At 49.6% G+C, this 21234-nt stretch overlaps 2 protein-coding genes across 3 annotated transcripts; one reads left to right on the forward strand and one right to left on the reverse strand.

Moving 5' to 3' along the window:
• Nucleotides 1–874: 874 nt before the first annotated feature.
• Nucleotides 875–18419, forward strand: ARMC7 (armadillo repeat containing 7). Of its 2 annotated transcripts, none has more exons than XM_014789241.2 (3): nucleotides 875–1344; nucleotides 1436–1515; nucleotides 16726–16994. In XM_014789241.2, exons 1-3 carry the CDS (start codon nucleotides 1254–1256, stop codon nucleotides 16864–16866), a joined length of 312 nt encoding a protein of 103 aa, XP_014644727.1. In that variant the 5' UTR covers nucleotides 875–1253; the 3' UTR covers nucleotides 16867–16994. The 2 variants fall into 2 exon arrangements, with proteins under 2 accessions (XP_014644727.1, XP_004432798.1); XM_004432741.3 differs by having other exon boundaries at nucleotides 897–1344; nucleotides 1436–1579; nucleotides 16726–18419.
• NT5C (5', 3'-nucleotidase, cytosolic) lies at nucleotides 18406–20211 on the reverse strand. Its single transcript, XM_014789243.2, has 5 exons — nucleotides 19849–20211; nucleotides 19406–19506; nucleotides 19269–19329; nucleotides 18950–19064; nucleotides 18406–18828 (listed from the first exon to the last, which is right to left on the reverse strand). The coding sequence occupies exons 1-5, from the start codon at nucleotides 20173–20175 to the stop codon at nucleotides 18569–18571; spliced, it is 864 nt and encodes a 287-aa protein (XP_014644729.2). The 5' UTR covers nucleotides 20176–20211; the 3' UTR covers nucleotides 18406–18568.
• Between the last annotated feature and the right edge of the window lie 1023 nt (nucleotides 20212–21234).

A 21234-nucleotide genomic window follows, 5' to 3' on the forward strand; every position in this document is an offset into this window, starting at 1 on the left:
GGCGAGGGGCCTGGGGCCACCACCCCCATGGAGCAGCCACAGTACCCAAGCACCCAGACTATGGTCATAACTCCTGCCCCAGGGGGCATGCATAGAGCAGGGGCTGACCACAGGGACCTAAGCCCACAGAGGTGGGGCCTGTGGAGGCTGGAGTGTGGCAGCCACTCTGCCCTCATGCCAGGCCCAGGAACAAAGGTACATGGGCCTTGCCCTCAATAAGCTCACAGCCCAAGCCCCTTTAACCCCCACATTTTCAAGCATGGTTGGAGTGCAGCAGGGCCACCTCTCTCCCTGGTGCTCTATTCCCTGTGCCTACAGGGTCTCGGTCACACACCACCTTCCTGAGAAGCCCCGAGAAAGAATTAGGCTGAAGGGCTTCAGCATTCAAGGCTGCACAACCCAGAAAGCCGCTAAAGCGGTGCATTTGGGTGAACTGAGGTTCCTACGGCCCGTTGGTGCTGCCCCAGCGCTCCCCGTCCACCTGGCTGACAAACCCAGTTCCGGAGACTTCTGGCCAGAGGTGGCGGACTCAGCTTGGGGCTGCGGAGCAGACGGTTTTTGCAAAAGCCGAGCAAGAGGTAGTGTCAAAGGACTCATGTTGGGGGCGCAGGGAGCCGAGCCCGCGTCCCTTGGTCGAGGAGGCTGAGCTGCGTCTTCTCGTCAGGTGCAAGGGGGTCTGGAGATGCTTCTGCCTCGACAGCCCCCCACATGTACACCCTCCGCCGCCTCTGAGCTCCCAAGGACCCTAGAGGTGCTCATCAATGCATACGTTAACTCCCCGACGCCCTTCGCCGCGACCCCGCCAGTAAAGCGAGAAGCGGAACGCGCACGCGCGCCGAGCTCAACAGAGGCCCCGCCCTTCGCCTGCTTCAGCCCGCCCCTTCCGCCCGAGCGGAGGTAAGCGTGCCTTCCACCGGAAGCCCGGAATCGAGCTGAAAATCAAGCCCAGTGGAGGAGTGCTGCGTACCGCGACTACCTCTTCCAGCGCAGAGCGCAGTCCTTGTCTTTCACGCCGCAATTTAGATTTTTCACGCCCAACTCTTACAAGGTCCTGAGGCCCCACCCCATCCTCCTCATCCCAATTCCAGCTGCAAATTACTGCATAACCTGAACCCAGAAAAGGAAGATATTTCGCGCCCCGGTCCGCCCTTACCCTTATCGGTAGAGGCCCGGACAGGTTCTCTCCCGGCTTTTCCGGCCTCACCTCCCACACTCTCCTGCCTGTGCGCTGGAGGTCCTCCGCGTCCCCGACCATGGCCCAGAAGCCGAAGGTAGACGCCCACGTTGGGCGCCTGGGGTACCTGCAGGCGCTGGTCACGGAATTCCAGGAGACGGAGAGCCAAGGTGAGAGCGGCAGGGTGGGGTCGGGACGGGGCGGGGGTCTGGCCGCGGCCGCCGCCCGGGACCTGGCTCCAGTGCTGCTTTTCCGCTGCAGACGCCAAGGAACAAGTCCTGGCCAACCTCGCCAATTTCGCCTATGATCCCAGCAATTACCAGTATCTGCGGCAGCTGCAGGTCCTTGATTTATTCCTCGATTCGCTGTCGGAGGAGAATGAGACCCTGGTGGAGTTTGCTATTGGTAAGGATGGGGCTGGGCCCCCAGATGCCTGATGGGCTGTGGTGAGGTAAGTGAGTGAGAAGTGAGTCGTTGGGAAAGGAATTTCTTAGGCAGTCCCTCAGCTGCCAAGGCAGACCTTCGCGATGTCTGTGCCGCCTCCGCGGTTCACGCATCGTCCAGGTCACAGCTAGCTTGAGTCAGGTCTGGAACTCACGCCCAGGACTCCCTCTGCCTGTCTGCCTTCCCTCCTGCTTAGAGATGAGATCATAAAGGAGGGAATGGATTGAAGCCAGTTGGAGGGAAAGAAGTTTAAAAAGTGATCCTTCAAACATCTTTATTTTAATGTTTTACTATCGAGAACAGCAGAGGTAACTTGGAATGTGTAGCTTATGGTTCGTGTAGTTCTTATGGTCTAAGACCTGTTGAATTATTCACTGGACAGATATTTATTGGGCATGTACTGTATGGGCAAGGTACTGTTCTAAATGCTGGTGAGATGGTGAACAAGTTGGGCAAAGGTCTTTGCTCTCAAGGAGCTTCCATTCTAGTAGGGGAGACAGATGGTGAGCAAACAAAAAAAAACCTGAGGCTCTGAAGGAAATAAACAGGGTGATGAGACAGGGCAGTAGGAGCTGGGGACTACTTCTGTTTGGGCCATCATGGGAAGGCATTTAGGCAAAAACCCTAAAGCAGGAGGAGCCAGAAGGCTGGAGTGGCAGGATTGTGGTGAGTGAAGCGGGGAGTGGTAGAAAATGAGGTTAGAGAGGTCATTGGCACCAGAGCTTACAGGGGCTTAGATGTAGGCCATGGGAAAGAGTTTGAAATTTATTCTGAGGGCAAACAAAAATTCTTTTTTCAGCATGCATGTTTTAAAAATAACATTTCTCTACATAGTGAAAGGAATCTTATTCATGTAGGGAAAGAAACCTACCTTTAACAATACACAGTTATGTGAATTTCTCTAATAGTTCCCAAAAGGACATTTTGTTTGTTTGTATAAGCCAGGATCCAATCTGGGATCCATGCATTTCATCTGGTTATGTTCCTTAGATCTTTATCTCTCCCTCTTTTTAAATAAACTTTTATTTTAGAACAGTTTTAGGAAAATTGCAAAGATAATACAGAGAGTTCCTCTATGTGCCATACCCAGTTTCCCCTCTTATTAACATCTTAGTGTGGCACATTTGTTACAATTAATAAACCAATATTGATACATTATTATTAACTCAAGTCCATACTTTATTCAGATTTCCTTAGTTTTTCCCTAATGTCCTTTTACTGTTCCAGGATCCCATTCATACTACATTACATTTAGTTGTCACGTCTCCTTAGGCTCCTCTGGGCTGTGCCAGTTTCTTAGACTTTTCCTTTTTTTGATGACCTTGACAGTTTTGAGGAGTACTCGTCAGGAATTTTGTAGATTATCCCTCAATTGGGATTGTCTGATGTTTTTCTCATGATCAGGCTGCATTATGGGTTTGGGGAGGGTGACCCAGGTAAAATGTCAGCCTCGTCGCATCATATCAAGGGTACATGCTGTCAATATGACTTATCACTGTTGATGATGACCTTGATCCCCTGGCTGAGGTAGTATTTGTCAGGTTTCTCCGCTGTAAATTACTCTCCCCACCCTTTCCATATTGTATTCTTTGGAAGGAAGTCACTATGTAAATTATCTTATATCTCTTTTAATCATTAATAGACTTTTTTTATTTTTTATTTTTTATTTATTTTTATTTTTATTTTTTTTATAATTTTATTTATTTTTTTTTCCCCCAAAGCCCCAGTAGACAGTTGCGTGTCATAGTTGCACATCCTTCTAGTTGCCGTATGTGGGACACGGTCTCAGCATGGCCGGAGAAGCGGTGCGTCGGTGCGTGCCAGGGATCGAACCCAGGCCGCCAGCAGTGGAGCGCGCACACTTAACTGCTAAGCCACGGGGCCAGGCCAGACTCTTTTTTTAATATCCCTAATTGTTGAAGGATCCAGGTCAATTCTGCAAAATGTCCCACCTTCTGAATTGTCTGGTTGCCTCTCTTGGGCTTTATTTGGTTTGTTTCTCTATCCCCTTCCTGTTTATTTCCTGTAACCTAGAAATTAGATTGAAGGCCTTGGTAGAATCAAGCAACACTTTTTTTTTTTTTTTTTTTGCTGAATACATCATAGGTAAGTGTAATTTAAGTTTTTGAAAGACCATCCAGGTCTGCCCCTATGTTTGTGGTATCTGGGGCTAGAGTACAAATGGGCGTTGGCCCACCTTCTCTTCTCACACACGTGTGTGGACATCCCAGCTCCCTTCACACCCTAAGAACACCTGCCCCATGGCCACTCCTTTGACTTAGGAATGTACGCACTGACAGTGGGGGTGCACACACCAACAGTGGAGTTCACCCCTGGGAGTCAGAATCCAGGAAAGAGGCACCTACAGCTGTAGGAACATATTTAGGGCCTGGAGCTCCAGGTGTAGGGGAAAGGGGGGCCTTTGGGTGGGCTCCCTGGACTCGTCAACCCATGGAGAGGGCCAGAGTGAGGCCCTCTAAAGCAGGGCCAGGGCAGGAGCCCCAGTGGCTTGGGTCTAAGAGTGGTACTGGCTCATGTCCCTGCCCCTCTGGAAGATTATGCTAAATAAATATTCTAAAAAATTGGTCACTTAAAGATTTTCTTCAGGGGCCGGCCCCATGGCTTAGCAGTTAAGTGCACGCACTCCACTACTGGCGGCCCGGGTTCCAATCCCGGGCGCGCACCGATGCACCATTTGGCCACGCTGAGGCTGCGTCCCACATACAGCAACTAGAAGGATGTGCAACTATGACATACAACTATCTACTGGGGCTTTGGGGGGAAAAAAAGGAGGAGGATTGGCAATAGATGTTAGCTCAGAGCTGGTCTTCCTCAGCAAAAAGAGGAGGATTAGCACGGATGTTAGCTCAGGGCTGATCTTGCTCACAAAAAAAAAAAAGATTTTCTTCAGTGTAAGTCCTCCATCCCCTCCCTTTTTCTAACTCTACTCCACAGCTTCTGCCATCTGCATGGTGACAGTGGCCCCTGTAGAAGCATGTGGCTGAACCTCCACCTGGGAGTGGTAGAGCTCCTCCAGCTCGGGCTTTTGCCTCTAGAGAAAACTTGCCTAAAAAGAGAGTCACCCAAGAAAAGAGTCACCCAAGAAAAGTTTTTACAAGACCGGGAAGCAGCTTTCCCAAGGCAGGAGCACTCTGAGATGCTGGCCCACTGAGCTGGGAGCTATGGGGGACCCTTGGGCCTGGCCTGGGTTCCTGCTCTCCTGGGCCACTTCCCAGAGTGGGTGACCAAACCCTGGACCTGGAGTCCACGGTCGCAGCTTCTCCCCTTCTTAGCTGGCTCTTGTGGGCGAGTGCTGTCCCTTCTCCGAGCCTTGTCCCCTCTGTGCCTTGCCTACCTCGCAGGACTATTGTGGGAGCAGAAGTGTGTGTGTGCGTCTGTGTCTCTGTGAAGGTGCTTTGTCTAGAATTGTTAGCATCCTAATCACCAGTTTTACTTTTCTCAGCCACTTTTTCCTCCTTTTTTTTCTTCCTCCTCCTTCCCACCAGAGCGGAGTCCTTAATCCCAAGAGCAGCAGCTTCCTCGGCATTGAATCTCTCCATGGGATCCTCTGCAGATTAAATTTCTCTTGTATTTATCGTGCATAACTTACAAAGAGAGTCCCAGTGGCACTTAGAAGCGTATTTTGTTACTGCTCTCATTTCCTTTTCTTTTAATGTCTCTGGTACTAAATGGAAAACACTGTCAGCTGCTTATTCTGCTGCTAAAAGGCTCTGTGCTGCGCTTTGTAGTTTTAAATCTTTTATCTCTGGTGGCAGGCCTGAGATTGTGATCTCCGTGAGGGCAGAGCCTAGCCTTGCTTATCTCTGCTATGCCTTGGATGCTCAGGCCTTTTGGTATGGGGAAGAGGATGGAAGGGGAGGGAAGGACCCAGAAGGTGCAGAGTACTGCCCATGACTTGACGCTGCAGCCCTGAGTGGGGTCGGTTCTAGAATAACTGGCAGAGAGGAGAGCTGAGTTAGATTGCCCATGGCCATGGCTCACAATGTCCATTTGTTGGCAAGGAGCATAGTGAGTTTGGTGAGAGCTGGGCTTCAGGGTCAGGCAAGCCTGGGTTCATGTCCTCGCTCCCCCACTGAACTCTGGGTGTGTGATTTCCCTTTTCCCATCATCTGTCACGTGGGGCGGTATCAGTAGCTGCCTCACAGAGGGAGTGGAATGAGATCAAGTGTCTGCAGCTATAGGATCCCCTAGGTCTCCACCCAGGGATGTGGTATCTGTAGCCCCTTTGAGGAGAATCAGTCCCCTCGTTTCCCAGAGAGGTGAGGTGGGGTGGGGTGATGTCCTGTTAAGGGAACTGCCCACGTGCACTGGCGCTGTGCTCCGCCTCCCAGCTACAGGACTGGTGCTGTCACGCTTACCAGGACTTGTAATAATAGCTGTCACTTATGTGTGCCAGGCACTGGCTTCCTGCACTTTGTCACTTTGACCCTGAGACAGCATAAAAGTAGGTGTGCTGCTAACATCCATTTTCCCATAAGGAATCTGAGGCTTAGGAAGGGTCCGTGGGTTGGTCAGAGATTTGAAGAGTGCTGGACCTAGGACTTAAACCCAAAGCTGTCAGATTCTTGAAGCTGTTCTCCTGACTACTTCCCTGCCCTTTGAGGAGTTGTTAATTCCTAGGGTTGTGGACTGAAAGCTAGAAAGGAACTTACTCCAAATCCCTCATTTTACTGATGAGGAAACTGAGGCACAGACAGCTGCCCCTCGGCTCGTTAATGGCTGGCTAGGGTCAGAATGCAGGCTTCCTTCCATCTGTCCTTGCAGCCTACCACAATCGCAGGCATCCTTCCGTGGTGGTCCTGATGCAGTCAGCTATGAGGTAGAGCTCTTTTTTGTCAAGTGGCTCTGCATGCTCTCTGAGGGTTGAAAGCCTGGTCTCCACCAGCACTTTGGTTTGGCTGCAGTTACTTCCGTCAGTTGTGACAGCAGGCCTGAAAGCCACGGCAGTCACTCACCAGTGGTGAACTGGTGTGTCCCTGACCGTTGTCTGTCTGCAGGAGTCATTCTCCTGTGACCTCTCAAATACCTGCGTCACTCTAGCTGCAGCCCTGAAGAAGAATCAGGTTACAGCCATTGCAGATAACACGGGTTTTCAAGTCTCCTCTGTACCTTTCCCTTTCTTGACCTTTTCTTTTGTGGATTTGCCCGTTTCGAACTATTTTATTTACCGTTTGGTTGTGGTCCTGGCTGCTTTTTCTCCCCTCAGGGTCAAGGGCTCTGGTCTGGGAGTTGTTATGATAAAAGCTACCTCTTCGACGTGCCCCACCATTCGCCAGCACCTGCCCACCTAGTACCAGCACTGCCTGCAAGGTCTCTGAATCTGTCACCGACTGCAAGGCAGGTAGTACTAAGCCCTCTTTACTTGTGAGGAAACAACACCTCAGTGAGGTTAGGTCCATTGCCTGAGGCTTACTCTTGATGTGTGAGTTTACCCACACATCCAGCTTTACCTCAGTCTGCCTGGATCCAAATTCTGTGCCCAGGGGACCCAACTGGCAGAGCCAAGGCTCAAACCCCAGAATGTCTTCTTCCCTTGTTCTTTGTTTTCACTGCACCTTGCCACCTCCACAAATCTGTGAGGTGGTTCTGGTGGGATGTCATTCCTGCTACACAGGTGGTTCTCACAGCCCGGGGCCACATTTGATTGATGTCTAAGAGGAACTGCCACTGGGAGATGGCACTAGTCAGCCAGAGCTGCCCTTGTTTGGGGTGGGGGATGTGAATTATGGGGAACCAGGTATAAAGCCAGGATCTTAGTAAATACTCGAAAGTGTGAAAGAATTTAGAGCTCACGCCCAAGTAAAAACTCTGGCAGCCTTTGACCTTAATTTGGGAATGTTTGCCCAAAGCACCATTGGTTGACTCTCAGGTGTCCTATATGCTCTATGTGCATCATCTGCACCTACCTGATGGGGCACCTACCTGCACCATCCTAGATGCTGTATGGAGATATAAAGGAACCAGGAGAGACATCTCTGCTTCCATGAAAACTAGGTGAAGGCTAGGATATCACAGAATACTTGGCAGTTTTGTTACTAAAACAGGGTTCAAGTAGGTGGCCCTTTAGAATTCAGGTTAAATCGTTTTCCTGTTTTATTCCCTACAATACACATAGCTGCCACCAGATGGTGGTGGTGCTCAGGAAAAGGCTGGTAGATAAATCCTCAGTGGCCTGTCTTTGGAAAACAGTATCTAGTAAAATTGAAGCTAGGCACTCCCGAAGACCCAGCAGTTATGTTCATAGGGTTAGAGCACATGCACATCCAGACACATGTGCAAAAATGTTACTAGCAGCATTGTCTGTAACAGTTTGGGACTGTTTCCCAAACTGGAAACAGTCAACAACAGAATAGATACCAACACTGTGGGATATTCATACTACTTAGGAAGGTAAATGAACAATCTACAGCTACATGCAGTAATCTTACAAACATAATGTTAAGTAAATGATGCTAGACACATAATAATATGTACAGTGTGATTCCATTTCTATAAAGTCCAAAAATAAGCAGAACTGAATTATAGCATTTAGGGTGTGTGTGTGTGCGTAATAAACTTAATTTTTTGTTAAAAATTTAAAAGGTCCTGCTTATTAATTAAAAATTATTTTATTAATAATACCTAATATTTATTGTGTAATTATTGTGTAACCTGACCCTAAGTGCTGTGCCTACATTATCTCATTTAATTTTTCTTATTTAATTTTTCTCTTTATCTAAATGACACCTGTACATGCTTTTATTTATTTTTTTTATTTATTTTTTTTTAAAGATTTTATTTATTTTACTTTTCCCCCCCAAAGCCCCAGTGGATAGTTGTATGTCGTAGCTGCACATCCTTCTAGTCGCTGTATGTGGGACTCGGCCTCAGGATGAACGGAGAAGTGGTGCCTCGATGTGCACCCGGGATCCGAACCCGGGCCACCAGCATCGCAGCGCACGCACTTAACCACCAAGCCACAGGGCCGGCCCTGTACATGCTTTTAGAAGTCTTAACACTCCTGCATTCCACCCCTTCCCGCTGCAGAGGCACCCTCCTTAAAAATGTTTAGTTATTTTGTCTAATATTTATTGTCCTATTTCTTTTTTTCTTTTTATAATTTTTTAAATTTTATTTATTTATTTATTTTTCCCCCAAAGCCCCAGTAGATAGTTGTATGTCATAGCTGCACATCCTTCTAGTTGCTGTATGTGGGACGCGGCCTCAGCATGGCCGGAGAAGCGGTGCGTCGGTGCGCGCCCGGGATCCGAACCCCGGGCTGCCAGCAGCGGAGTGCGCACACTTAACCGCTAAGCCACGGGGCCGGCCCTGTCCTATTTCTAAATAACATAGTTTTGCTGTTTCTTGATTTGTCTCAATTTTTTGTATTGCCTCCTAAGACAGGCATTTAGCTCTCTTACACTATCCCTACACACAAACACAAAGTTCCCCTGTCCTTACCCTCCCAATGTACTTGTTTTAGCATTTTTGTTTAAATAAATATTTGGTGTCTACCTTATTTTTAAAAAATTATTTTATTAAATTATTACAAGTCAGGGGGGTGTTCACCTCTGAAAGAGGGAGAGAATTGAATCAGGAAGTGACATGCAGAGGCTTCTGGATTGCTGACAGTCTTTTAGTTTTTGACCTTGGTGCTGGTTACATGGACATTTGCTTTCGCATTGTTAAACTCTACCTGTATGTGTCAACCCTTTTCTGTATGTGTGGGTTGCAGGTATGGCTCTGTGCCAGCCTCTGGGGCTATAAGCAGGTGCACGCTTGGTCCACATCTACTGTGTGCCAGGGAAGGGCCTTAATCACATTTAATTCTCTCTGCCTATTTTACTGATGAAGAAACCTGGGCTTAGAGAAATTGAGTTGCTTGTTCTGGTTGCCTAGATCCTCAGTGGCAGTACTGGGATTCTAACTAGGTCTGTCTACCACAGAGCCCTTGCTCTGTCCTTCATACTCTGGGGCTCCCCTGTACCCCTCCTGCGCTCGCTGATCAGTTAGGCTCCTGGGGTCATACCTCTTTCTGCTTAAAAAGAAATTCCTCAGCCATCCGCCTGTGGCAGGATTCCCATTACAGGAAGGAGAGGATGTTGAGGTTCTCACCCCACTGCTGCCTTGCACGCTAGCTCAGAAGGCTGCTCCTGGCAGCCCTCACCTGCACCAGGGCAGCCTCCACTTTCCTTCCCTGACTTGCAGAGACCAATTCCCCTTCTTAGTTCTAGGCACAAGCAGGATGTATGTGTTTCATTAATTTATGTGAAGACATAATTGATTCACATGGTACAGAATTCGAAAAGGTATGTAGTGAACTGTAACTCCCTCTGTAGCCTTTTCTGGAGGCAACCACTGTTAATAGTTTCTATGTATCAGAGATATTTTCAGGATTTACAAGCAAATATGTATATATTTATATGTATACTTTTTTGCATGTCCTACACATTTAGTAGTATAGTATGTCTATGGTGTTTTTTTTTTTTTAACTTAGTATCATATCTGCACATCTGCAGTATCAGCCCATAAAGAGCTCCTCATTCTCTGTAAACGCTGCTCGGTATTCCGTGACATGGAGGGCCTGACGTCTAGCCAGCCCCTTAGGGATGGACAGTTAGGTTGTTTCCATTTTGCTCTCACAAGCAGTGGGGCAGCGGTAACCTTATTTGTATGTCATTTCTCACTTGGGGGAGTATACCTGAAGGATAAATTTCTGTAAGTGAAATACAAGTCAGAAGGATGAAAAGCCATGATTCTTTTTTTCTTTTGATTTAATTTGATGTTTCTTATTAGAAACATTCATTAGTTTAAGTCAAAACTGTATTACAAGGTATTTTCGGAGAAGTCTCACTTCCATTCCTGTCCCTTCCACCCTCTTCCCCGCCTCATATGGAATGTGAGCATATACATATATGTATATTTGTCATCCCCCCTCCCCCTGCCCATAATGGTAGCTTTCTCTATATCCTGTTCTGTCCCTCACACTTGAAATTTCGGAAAGAACTTTTTTCAAGATGCTAAAGTAAAACCTAAGAACAAATAGTCCCAAATGAAGATTTTGACCTGGGGTGGGCTGCAGCCAGCGCAGCGCCCTGAGGTAGGCGGGTCCTCAGATGTAGTAATGTCTTGGGCCACTCTCTCCAGGGGCTCACCCAGCCCCCAGGCACCAGGTGCTGGCTGAGCATTGTCAGCATGACGTCATTTAATCCCCAGGACAATCCTTAAACCCTCCTGTCCCTCCCAGCACCAATGCCCTAATTGCTGTGTGACTGGAGGTCACCTACGTGACCTCTCTGAGCCTCCAGCTTTCTAATCCCAGGCTGCACTTGAGGTTTTCTCTTTTGCCTCTCCCTGGGGGTTTCTGTGGTTTCCCGCATTTAGAAGGGCCCTGCTTTTGCTCTTGTTCTCTTTCTCTCTGTCTTGTCTGGTGTGTCCAAAACATGTTCATCAGCCAGTCAGAACTTGTTCTCCTTTTTGTTTGGTAACCATTTTTTAAATTGCAGCATGATCAACCTACAGTGAAATGCACATATCGTAAGTATCAGTTGGATGAATTTTTAAATTCATTAAGGTATATGTACATCTATGTAACCAGCACTTAAACTAAGATATAGAATGTTTCCATCTCCCCGGAGAGGTCCCTCATACCGTCTCCCAGTTAGTGTCTTCCACCCCCAGGTAACCACTGTTCTAACCTCTGTCCCCAGGGATTAGTTTTGCCTATTCTTGAACTTCATATAAATGGAATCATACAGAATGTACCCTTGTGTCTGGTTTCTTTCACTCAACAGAATGTCTTGAGATTCATCCAAATTGTTACAATATGATTAGTTTGTGTCTGTGTATGAATATGCTGCAATTTGTTCATCCAGTTACCTACTGTTGGAGATTTGAGTTGTTTCTAGTTTGGAGCCATTATAAATAAAGCTATCATTTTTATACAAGTCATACAAGTCTTCTTGTATACATATGTACTCATTTCTCTCAGATAAATTCACATAGGAGTGGAGTTGCTGAGTCATAGGGTGGATGTATGTTTAACTTTATTAGAAGCTGCCAGATAGTTTCCCAACATAATTATGCCATGTTACACTCCCCACCACCAGCATATGAGAGTTCCAATAGCTCCATCTCCCCACCGGCACTTAGGATTGTCAGTCTTCTTTGTTTGAGCCATTATGATGGGTGTGTAGTGGCATCTTCATGTGGTTTTAATTTTCATTTCTCTGATAAATAACTATGAACGCATTTTCATATGTATTTGCCCTTTTGTGAAGAGTTAGTTCAAATCTCTTTGCTCGTTTTTTTATTGTGGTGTTCATCTTTTATTGATATGCAGGAGTTCTTTATATATTCTGGATACAAGTCCTCTGTCAGATATATATTCTATGAATGTTTTCTCCTTTTGCCTTTTTACTTTTTTAATGGTGTCATTTGATGAATTATTCTCTTTTTTGAGTGAAATTCAGCTTTATAATTTTATTTATTTATTTTTTTTCCCCCAAAGCCCTAGTAGACAGATGTATGTCATAGCTGCACATCCCTCTAGTTGCTGTATGTGGGACGCGGCCTCAGCATGGCCAGAGAAGCGGTGCGTCGGTGCGCGCCCGGGATCCAAACCCCGGGCCGCCAGCAGCGGAGCGCGCGCCCTTAACCGCTAAGCCATGGGGCCGGCCCTGAAATTCAGCTTTAAAAAAAGAATACCTTCGTTTTCCTGGTTATAAAAATAACATTTTTATTGAGGAAGACTTGGAAAATAAAGAATAAAGAAAATTAAAATTACCCATAATTGAACTACACAGAGATAACCATTGTTAACATTTTGGTGTGTTTCCTGCTTGTCTTTTTTTTAATGTATCTATTCATTTAAGAGTTATACGGTGGCTTAGCGGTTAAGTGCGCACGTTCCGCTACTGGCGGCCCGGGTTCGGATCCCAGGCGCGCACTGACGCACTGCTTCTCCGGCCATGCTGAGGCCATGTCCCACATACAGCAACTAGAAGCATGTGCAACTATGACATACAACTATCCACTGGGGCTTTGGGGGAAAAAAAGGAGGAAGATTGGCAATAGATGTTAGCTCAGAGCCGGTCTTCCTCAGCAAAAAGAGGAGGATTAGCACAGATGTTAGCTCAGGGCTGATCTTCCTCACAAAAAAAAAAAAGAAGAGTTATTTATTGAGGGGGGCTGGCCTGGTGGCGTAGTGGTTAAGCTCATGCGTGCCGCTTCGGCAGCCCAGGGTTCGCAGGTTCAGATCTTAGGCACAGACCTACACACCGCTCATCAATCCATGCTGTGGCGGCATCCCACGTACAAAATAGAGGAAAATTGGCACAGATGTTAGCTGAGAGGCAATCTTTCTCAAGCAAAAAGAAGAAGATTGGCAACGGATGTTAGCTCAGGGCCAATCTTCCTCACCAAAAAAAAAAGAAAAAAGAAAAAAAAAAAAACCAAGTTATTTATTGAGCACCTGCTGTATGCCAGGCTGAGGCTACAGAATGGGACAGGACAAAGTCCTCACTCTCATGGAGTCTGTAGTTTAGTGGGGCAATAAACGAGTGACAAAGAACTCTTTAAGTACGAAGAAAAGGAGTGAAGGCCGGTGAGGGGAGGGCATGATGGATAGAGGGTCTTATGAGGGTGGTCATGGAAGGCTCTCAGAAGGGGTGACATCTTATTGGACTAATTTTTTTAGTTGCAATTTTATTGTATATACAGTTTGATGTCTTTTTTTTTCTCCTTAACCTTATATTGCAAGCATTTTCGCACATTATTCTTTGAAAACATGATTTTTAGAGCTGTATAATTTTCCAGCATACAGATGTGCCTGCCAATGATTTATTTAACCAGTTTTCTGTCATTGAGCATTATGTAGGAAGCTTCCAAGTTTTGTGTTGCTCTTTTTCTACAACAGGCCTCCTTAGTTCTTCAGGGCAGGTTCACAGAGGTGGACTCAGGAGGGAAGGCTCAAAGCAGCTGTGGCCGTGGCTTCTCTTGGGTCCTGTGGCTCCATCTTGGGTGCTCCAGCTTAGCCTTCTTACCCCTGAAGTTCTCTTTCCAGGCCCTTACTCCTCTTTCCATCTCCGAGGGTCGCTACCAACAAGGCAGAGGGGCTTAAACAGTTTCCTGCGGTTGGGGCCCAGGCAGCTGGAGAGCTCTGTCAGGCACCTACCTGATCTGTCCTTGGAGGCTTCCAAGGGGAGCAGACAGGGCCGCTGTCCTGATTATCCCCTGGCCTGGGTGGCAGTGCCCTGCCCAGGCACACCTGGGTGTGATGACTCACCAGCCAGAGAGTGACTCAGGCTACATCTTATCACACTTTACAGCAGAGATAAATCCTATCCCCCACTCCTGAGTTGAGTCTGCGGTGGGGGTGGGAGGCTGGGTCACCATTCTCAGCTCAGAAGAGATGGTGTAGATGTGTCTGAGAAGCCAGAGGCCTGCCAGATTGTTTCTACTTGTCCCTGCTCCTTGCTGAGCCTGGCATCTGCCTGTAGCAGGATTATTTGTCCTTGTGGCTTCTGGAGGGACACCCTTTCCCATGGGAGTGGCAGAGGCCTCCCCATCTTCTGGGACTTTGGGCAAATTACTCAACAGCCTCAACTTTTTCCACTAAAATGGAGGTGATGGTAACTCTTGCTTCGTGGGGTTCAGTCATGTTCCTAGCATATGTCCAGGGAGTATCCACGGTTGCAACCCCCTAGAATACTGAGGTAAACCAGAGGGCAGGGCCCTGCCTTATGGTGCCCAGTGATGGGAACAGACAGCAAATACAGAAGATAGTCAACAGGATGACCCGTGGTTATGCTAAGGGCTCCACTGGGTGAACGGGTGCTGAGGTAGAGATTGGCAGGGAAGGCCTCTGAGTGTCCCATAGGGAGGGCCCTCATTGCCAGAGGGCCTTATGTCCCTCTCCTGCAGCACATCTTCCTCATGACTCCAGGAGTACCACTCAGCCCCTTCCCTCCCACAGATGTGCCCCGTCTGTGAGCCACAGCCCGCATCCCAGAACTGCAGAAGTCCAAGGTGGGTAGAGTTTCAGGGAGCCATCCCATCCAGCCCCCAACCCTCTGCAGTTCAACCCTTTCCCCTGCTCACTGCTTTAAAACCCTTGCAACAAATATTTGTGGAGCGCCCCTTGTGCCAGGTACCGCAGACATGCGGGAATAAGACAGCCGAGGTCTTGACCTCAGGCATGTACCTTCTAGTGGGGCTCAGTGGGCAGTGAGCAAGAAAACAGATCGATGAAGATGATTTCTCAGAGTTCTAAGCATGTGAAGAAAATGAAGCAGGGTCATGAGGGAAGTGCCTGGATGTGGCAGGAGCGGCTAGTGGGTATTGCAGGGAAAGCGCATTGGCGAGGCAGCCGTGAAGGGCTGGTTACCAGCAAGAGGGTGGCAGTGTGTGAAGATCTAGGGCCAAAAGGTCCCAAGGTTGGTGACTGCTGTGAGTGACGGGGAGAAGAAGGACCAGACTAGATGGTGCAGGGCCAGAAGACCATGGAAGGGAGTTTAGGTGTTATTCCAGATGCAGTGGGACGTCCCTGGAGGCCAAACAGATAAAACCTTTAAACCCATTTCCCTTTAGCAGGCCTCAGACTGACCCAGGTATGGATAGGGAGAGGGTGGCAGTGCCAAACCTGGGCAGACTCCTGCCCCTGGAGGAGGAGGAGTGTCCCCAGCAGGGGCCTCCCCAGGCACCTGTCTTCTCTGGCTGGGAAAGATGTCCCAGTTGGGTTTGAGGCTGGGGGAAGCCCTGTTCTTTTTGTTTGTTTCAGGAGAAGCTGGGAAGTGGATAGGCTGTGACTCAGTCCTTATTGGACACTCAGGACTGGTCGGCCATGTTGTGCAAATGAGCTGGAAGCCCCTCCTCTGCATGGAGCAGGAACCTAAGGGCAGGGGTGCCACGATGGCAGGAAGCTCAGTCAGGACACACAGGAAGTCAGCTTCCTGCACTGAGTGCTCATAGGCCTGATGTGAGGGAATGGGGGGTCTGGCCACAATACCTGAGCAGTGGGTTTTTTGATCCAGAACCTCACTCTCAGGCCTCTCTGGCCTTTTTTTGGGCCCCCTGTATCCAAGTAACAGTGATGTGAAAATGATGCTAAAATGCTCTAACCTCTTAATAAGTTATACTGTATCCATAAAATGGTGCGTTGCATAGCCATTAATGATACCATGATTGTAGATTTGTTGGCATGGAAAGATGTTCACAATACGTTGTTCAATGAGAAAAGCTGGCTTACAAAACAGTAAGGAGAGTATCGTGTATTTATTAAATATTTATATGTATTCACATATTTAAAAATTGTGGAATGAAAAGCAAATGTTAAATGTCTGGGTGGTAGGATTAAGATGGTTTATATTTTGGCTTCTTTCTAATATTTTTAACAGCTTTATTGAGGTAATTGACATATAATAAAGTGTACATATTTAAAGGGTACAATTTGATAAGTTTTGACGTATATATACACCAGTGAAACCATCACCTTACCTATATTTTTAAATTCTTCTAAAGTGATGATGCATTGTGGGGTTTTTTTTGGTTTTTTACTTTAAAAAAACAAAAGTAGGGGCTGGCCTGGTGGTGCAAGCGGATAAGTGCACGCGCTCCCCTGTGGTGGCCCAGGGTTTGCAGGTTCAGATCCCGGGTGCGCAACGACGCACCGCTTGTTAAGCCATGCTGTGGCGGCGTCGCATATAAAGTAGAGGAAGATGGCCATGGATGTTAGCTCAGGGCCAATCTTCCTCAAGAAAAAAGGGGAGGATTGGCATCAGATGTTAGCTCAGGGCTAGTCCTCCTCACAAAAAAAACAAAACAAAACAAAAGTATATCAACCATTGAACTGGCTGAACCAAGCGGGAAAGGGATTAGTGCCCACTTCCAGAAGGCTAGGCTGTGGCAGGCAGTGGCAGGCAGGAAGGCCTATCTGGAACTTTGAAAGGGAGGGCTGGAGACCAGAATGGACTTTGGATCCCTTGTCCCTGGGCCACCTTCTCACAGGCCTGGGCCCTTCCCTGACTCAGTGGGCAGAGAGGAGCTGGGAGGGGAGATGGGTGGAGGTCCAGGGCTGAGGCATCCAGACTCACCTTGCTCTTCTCCAGGAGGTCTTTGCAACCTGTGCTCAGACAAGGCCAACAAGGAGCACATCCTGCAGACAGGGGGCATCCCACTCATCATCAACTGCCTGTCCAGTCCCAACGAGGAGACTGTGCTATCCGCTGTCACCACGATCATGTACCTGAGCTCACCAGGCTCTGGCTCCCACCCAGAGCTGACCGCCCTGCCCGTGGTCCAGTGCATGCTGCGCTTCTCTCTCTCGGCCAACACGAGGCTCCGGAACCTGGCCCAGATCTTCCTGGAAGACTTCTGTTCCCCAAGCCAGGTGGCTGAAGCCCGCAGCTGGCGGGGTCACTCTGCCCTGGGTATTCCCCTGCCAAGGACCGAGGCCCCACAGCAGCCCTGATCCAAGGAGACTTCAAGGCCATGGCACCCCCACTGCCAGAGACAAGACCAAATCCTCATGGGGGCTCAGGAAGCAGGAGCAGCATAGCTCCCACTGAGCACATTCTCTCCAAATGGTGCCTTTTCGGCCATTGTAAAGGTGAGTTTTCTCAGCATGACAGGTATTTACACTGTGATGAAAGGCATTAGGAGATGAGTGAGAACGCCAAACTTCGGGACACACGGAGAAGGAAATCAGAGGCAGTGCCGTTGTCACAGGCTGGCACTCTGAACCAACTAGAGGTGAAGGTCCTGCCTCCCAGCCCACCCCACTGCCAGGCTCTCACTCTCGTGTAAGAAGCACCAGGGTCCCTAGATCCAGAGGCTGTGCAGAAGGCGGTTCTCCTGAGGAGCAGCTGGGCCTGGGGTTTAGGAGAATTGCCTAAGCTTGAGGAATTGAGGAAACAGGCTTTATCCCTTAACAGAAGTGTCTGGAGTAATTTTGAAGAACAGAAATGAGAAGCCTTGTTGTTAAAAGTATCTTGGGGCTCTGGGAGGGTGTTGTGCCCACTCCAGGGCTACGAAGCCTGGGTACCTGCCCCACAAGGTCTCTAGGCCAGGCATTGGGTATGGTGGGCACTGGCCTGGAGAACACTATTGCCCAGGATTACCCGTTTATCCACACAGGCCTGTCTGCTAGGCACCGTGTTAGGGCTTCAAAGACGAAGATGTGGTCCCTGCTCTTGAGTGACGTAGCCCAGTGACTGTTAATATGGCCGTCAGGCATTAAGACCAAGGCCATGAGGGTGACACATCAGAATACAAGCACAAATCCGTGGAGTTGTGTCTTCTCCCCTCAGTACACCATGGTCTCCACCTGAAAGCCCTGGCCCTCCTTCTCTGCCATCAGGGCTAGTGACAGGGAGTCCCTGTCCCTGAAGTGCGTCTCAGGCTCAGGAGGGCTTCAGGGATGCAAGTAAGAGTGGTGCTCAAGGGAGAGGACCAGGTACTGACATCAAGTGTGTGGCTTGGAGTCCACGGTGTACGCTGGTTTGCACAGGGGAAGGGGTGTGGGACTCCCATGCAAAGTTGGGGTTCAGGAGCAATGGGGGGATCCTGGTCTCCCTTCTGTACTCCCTTAAGGTTGACCTCTTACAGGCCAAGGAAAGGCAGAGGCAGAGGCATGGTATCCAGGTCGATGTGGAGGTGGGGAGGATTATGGGACTAATGGATAAGAAGAAAGATGGAGGGAGGGAAGGCCTCCTCCTCAGCCTCTATTCCAACTGCCTCCCTAGGGCTCCTGTCCCTTTACTTTCCCAAATAAAGGACCTTAAAAGAGCAGCGAGCCAAAGTGTTTTATTAAAAAGGTTCCTAACTTATATTCCCACCATGTTTCCATGCCAGCCATCTCAGGAGGTTGTAGATGGCTGGCCTGTGAGAGCACAGAGGTTCCCGTGTGTCCCTGCTCCACGGTGCTGGGGGCACCACCATGACGCTGCCCTGTCACTTGGCTCTGTTGGGCTTCCCTGCTGGCTTGCCTGCCCTTCCTTCAGCTACTGTCCAGTGCTGTGGTCCCTCGACTTGTTCCTGCAGCAGCCCCAGGCCCGTTTGGTCCCACTGCACAGCTCCCCGCTTGCTGTCTATGATCTCCCTCCAGTTGTCACTCCAGGAGAGCAGCCGTCTCCTTGTCGGGGGCAGGGCCAGGTGCTGGTTGTGGCAGCAGGTGAACAAGATGTGCTCCCAGCTTGGGGTCTCCTCTTGGCCTAGGACAGGACACAGGAGAAAGGCAGTGAGCATGCAATCTGTACTCTGGTTATTTTTACTCCCTCTCCCTAATCCCAGCAGGCCAGATGCCTGGGGGCTGCCAAGGAAAATGAATCCAACCTCGAATGGTGTCCTTGTCATCAATGAGCAGGTCCCCCAAGATCACCGTCTTGTCACTCGTCAGGATAATGCGCTCCACAAACTGGGGCCCCAGGTGTTTCTCCACCCAGCGGTACTGTGTAGGGGACACAGATCTGTCAGTGGGGTCTCATGGGCCCCTGCATTCAGGGCCAGTGAGCAAGTCTAAGTGGGGTCCACAGCCCTTGAGAGATGCTGCTCCCCTCCTCCCCACACAGCACTTTCTGTGTTTCTGCTGGTTTCTTTAAAAATCAGGACTTAGGAAGCTAAGTTTGCCCATGAGGTACTGGGGCTGCCGCACCTTCTCGCCCACACAGTAGTCATACTTCCTCAGAGGGCTGGTGCAGATAAAGACCTCGGTGCTGCAGGGAAGGAGCCTCGGTTAGGGTGATGCCCGGCCTTGCTCCCCACCGCCCCTCCCTCCGCAGCCTTCCTCACTCCTGGATGTCGTTCATCTGCCGCATGGCTTCCAAGGCTCCAGGGATGGGCTCCAAGTCTAGGAAAAAGCCTGGGGCTTCATACACACTGGCCACTTTGTCCTGAAAGATACAGTGTTCTGCCCAAGCTTCTGCCTCCAGCACGTCTAGCCCCAGGGAGGACCCGCAAGTGAGGTTCCTGAGGGGACTTCAGACCCCAAATCAGAGCTTCAGGAAGAGGATTTTGTTTAGGGGGAAGCACTCTCCCATACTTTTGTTGTCCCGGGGTGAACTGTGGAATCTGAAGTGAGAGTTTTGTTAATTTTAAACAGAAAAGGGGTGTCTCGGGAAATGGAGCAGAGAGAGTCCTGCCGAAGGGGAGGGCTCCCCGCTCCCGGGGACGCTGTGGGGTCGTGCTCCCCGCTCCCGCGGCGGCCCCACGCTGCGCCGCCGTCCCCTTCCTACCGCCAGGTCGGGCCGCAGGGCTCGGTACTGCTCGCAGGCCAGGAAGCCGCGGCGCTCGTCCAGCGGCACGTGCGGCTCCCCGGGGAAGCGGCGGCGGAAGCCCCGCAGGAGGCCGGCCTCGAAGTCCGCCAGGACGCCGTCCATGTCCACCAGCACCCGCACGGGCCGCGCCGCCACCGCCATCGCCGCGGGGGCCGGCCGGGGAGGGCGCGAGGGCGGGGGCCGGGCGGAAGCGCGGAGGGGCGCGGGGAGCCGAGCAGAGCCGGGCGCCGGGGCCGCGGCTTCCGGAGCCGCGGGGCGGGCGGGGCGCTCCAGGCTGATTTGCATGGGCGCCGGGGAGCGCGAGGCCTTCCCCGGGACACGGCGTGCACACCTCCCACTCACCCCGAAAGTTAGTAGGGGCTGACCTTCCAGGGGCCCGACAGAAGGACGATCCGAAACACTGGGAAGCGTCAAGGCTCCTTAAACCTGTGGGGCTGGCTCCACCTCCTCAGAATCCGCACCTGGAGGCCCTGGGGCCACCGGCGGTTCTGCCCTCCCTGCTTGTGGGGCGGGGGCGCAGGAACGCGCCGGACCCCGCACCAGAGCTCCCGCCGCGTGAAGGCAGCACCGACCCAAGGCCCGAATCATGGGGGCTCCCAGTAACCGGTTCGTGTGAATCAAGGTCGTAAAAAACGAATTCATAAACCAGAGTTGGCGTGAAACATGGGAGCATCTCCTTAAACGCCCAGGTCCACCTGGAAGAGACCACTGCCCTCCTTTCTGTGGCATTGCCATCTCTCCTCTAGAATTGGCAGTTATGTGCGCCTCTGGAAAATGCTGGCCATTGCTGTTTTGTTCATTCCCCTTGTCATCGATTTCACGCAATTTCCTGACTACACTCAAGATATATTTACGAACTACGAACTCAAATTTGAGAAAGTGACCTACCTTCCTGTAGTTCCCCATCTGAACACCCCAATACTTCCAAACCAATGTAACAGAAGCACTACAAAGGGAAGCCTGGCGTCTCAGTCTAAGATGATCGAATTTCAAAATGCTTAAGAGGTGGAATCAGCATAAGCAATAAATACCACGTCTCCGACTTTTTTTTTCCCCCTCCTTCACTAAGTCACACAAGTGGGTAAGAGGTCTAAAATGTCAATGAAATGCTGACTCTTCTGCTGTTGGGTGTCTTTTAATAGTAATCATCATCATCATCATTTTAGGATCATTTTCTAGACTCTAAGCCTTCTAACTCTGGAAAATTGAACACCTTCAGCAAACATGTTTACACAGAATTTCCTAAAATCTGTTGATAGTACCAAAATGACTGGCAGAATGGTCCCTCCCTCAGAACACCTTAATTTTGATCAGGCACTTATCTTCATAGAATTAAAAAATTAA

The sequence above is a fragment of the Ceratotherium simum genome, chromosome 16 (genome assembly GCF_057802395.1).
Source record: "Ceratotherium simum simum isolate JZ-2026a chromosome 16, ASM5780239v1, whole genome shotgun sequence".
NCBI lineage: Eukaryota > Metazoa > Chordata > Mammalia > Perissodactyla > Rhinocerotidae > Ceratotherium > Ceratotherium simum.

Coding starts and splice junctions, on each gene's coding strand:
- NT5C (XM_014789243.2), bottom strand. CDS start 20,175: ATGCAAATCAGCCTGGAGCGCCCCGCCCGCCCCGCGGCTCCGGAAGCC. Junction 19,330..19,405: donor CAGATGAACGACATCCAGGA/GTGAGGAAGGCT, acceptor CCTTCCCTGCAG/CACCGAGGTCTTTATCTGCA. Junction 18,829..18,949: donor TGACAAGGACACCATTCGAG/GTTGGATTCATT, acceptor GTCCTGTCCTAG/GCCAAGAGGAGACCCCAAGC.
- ARMC7 (XM_004432741.3), top strand. CDS start 1,254: ATGGCCCAGAAGCCGAAGGTAGACGCCCACGTTGGGCGCCTGGGGTAC. Junction 1,345..1,435: donor CCAGGAGACGGAGAGCCAAG/GTGAGAGCGGCA, acceptor TTTCCGCTGCAG/ACGCCAAGGAACAAGTCCTG. Junction 1,580..16,725: donor CCTGGTGGAGTTTGCTATTG/GTAAGGATGGGG, acceptor GCTCTTCTCCAG/GAGGTCTTTGCAACCTGTGC.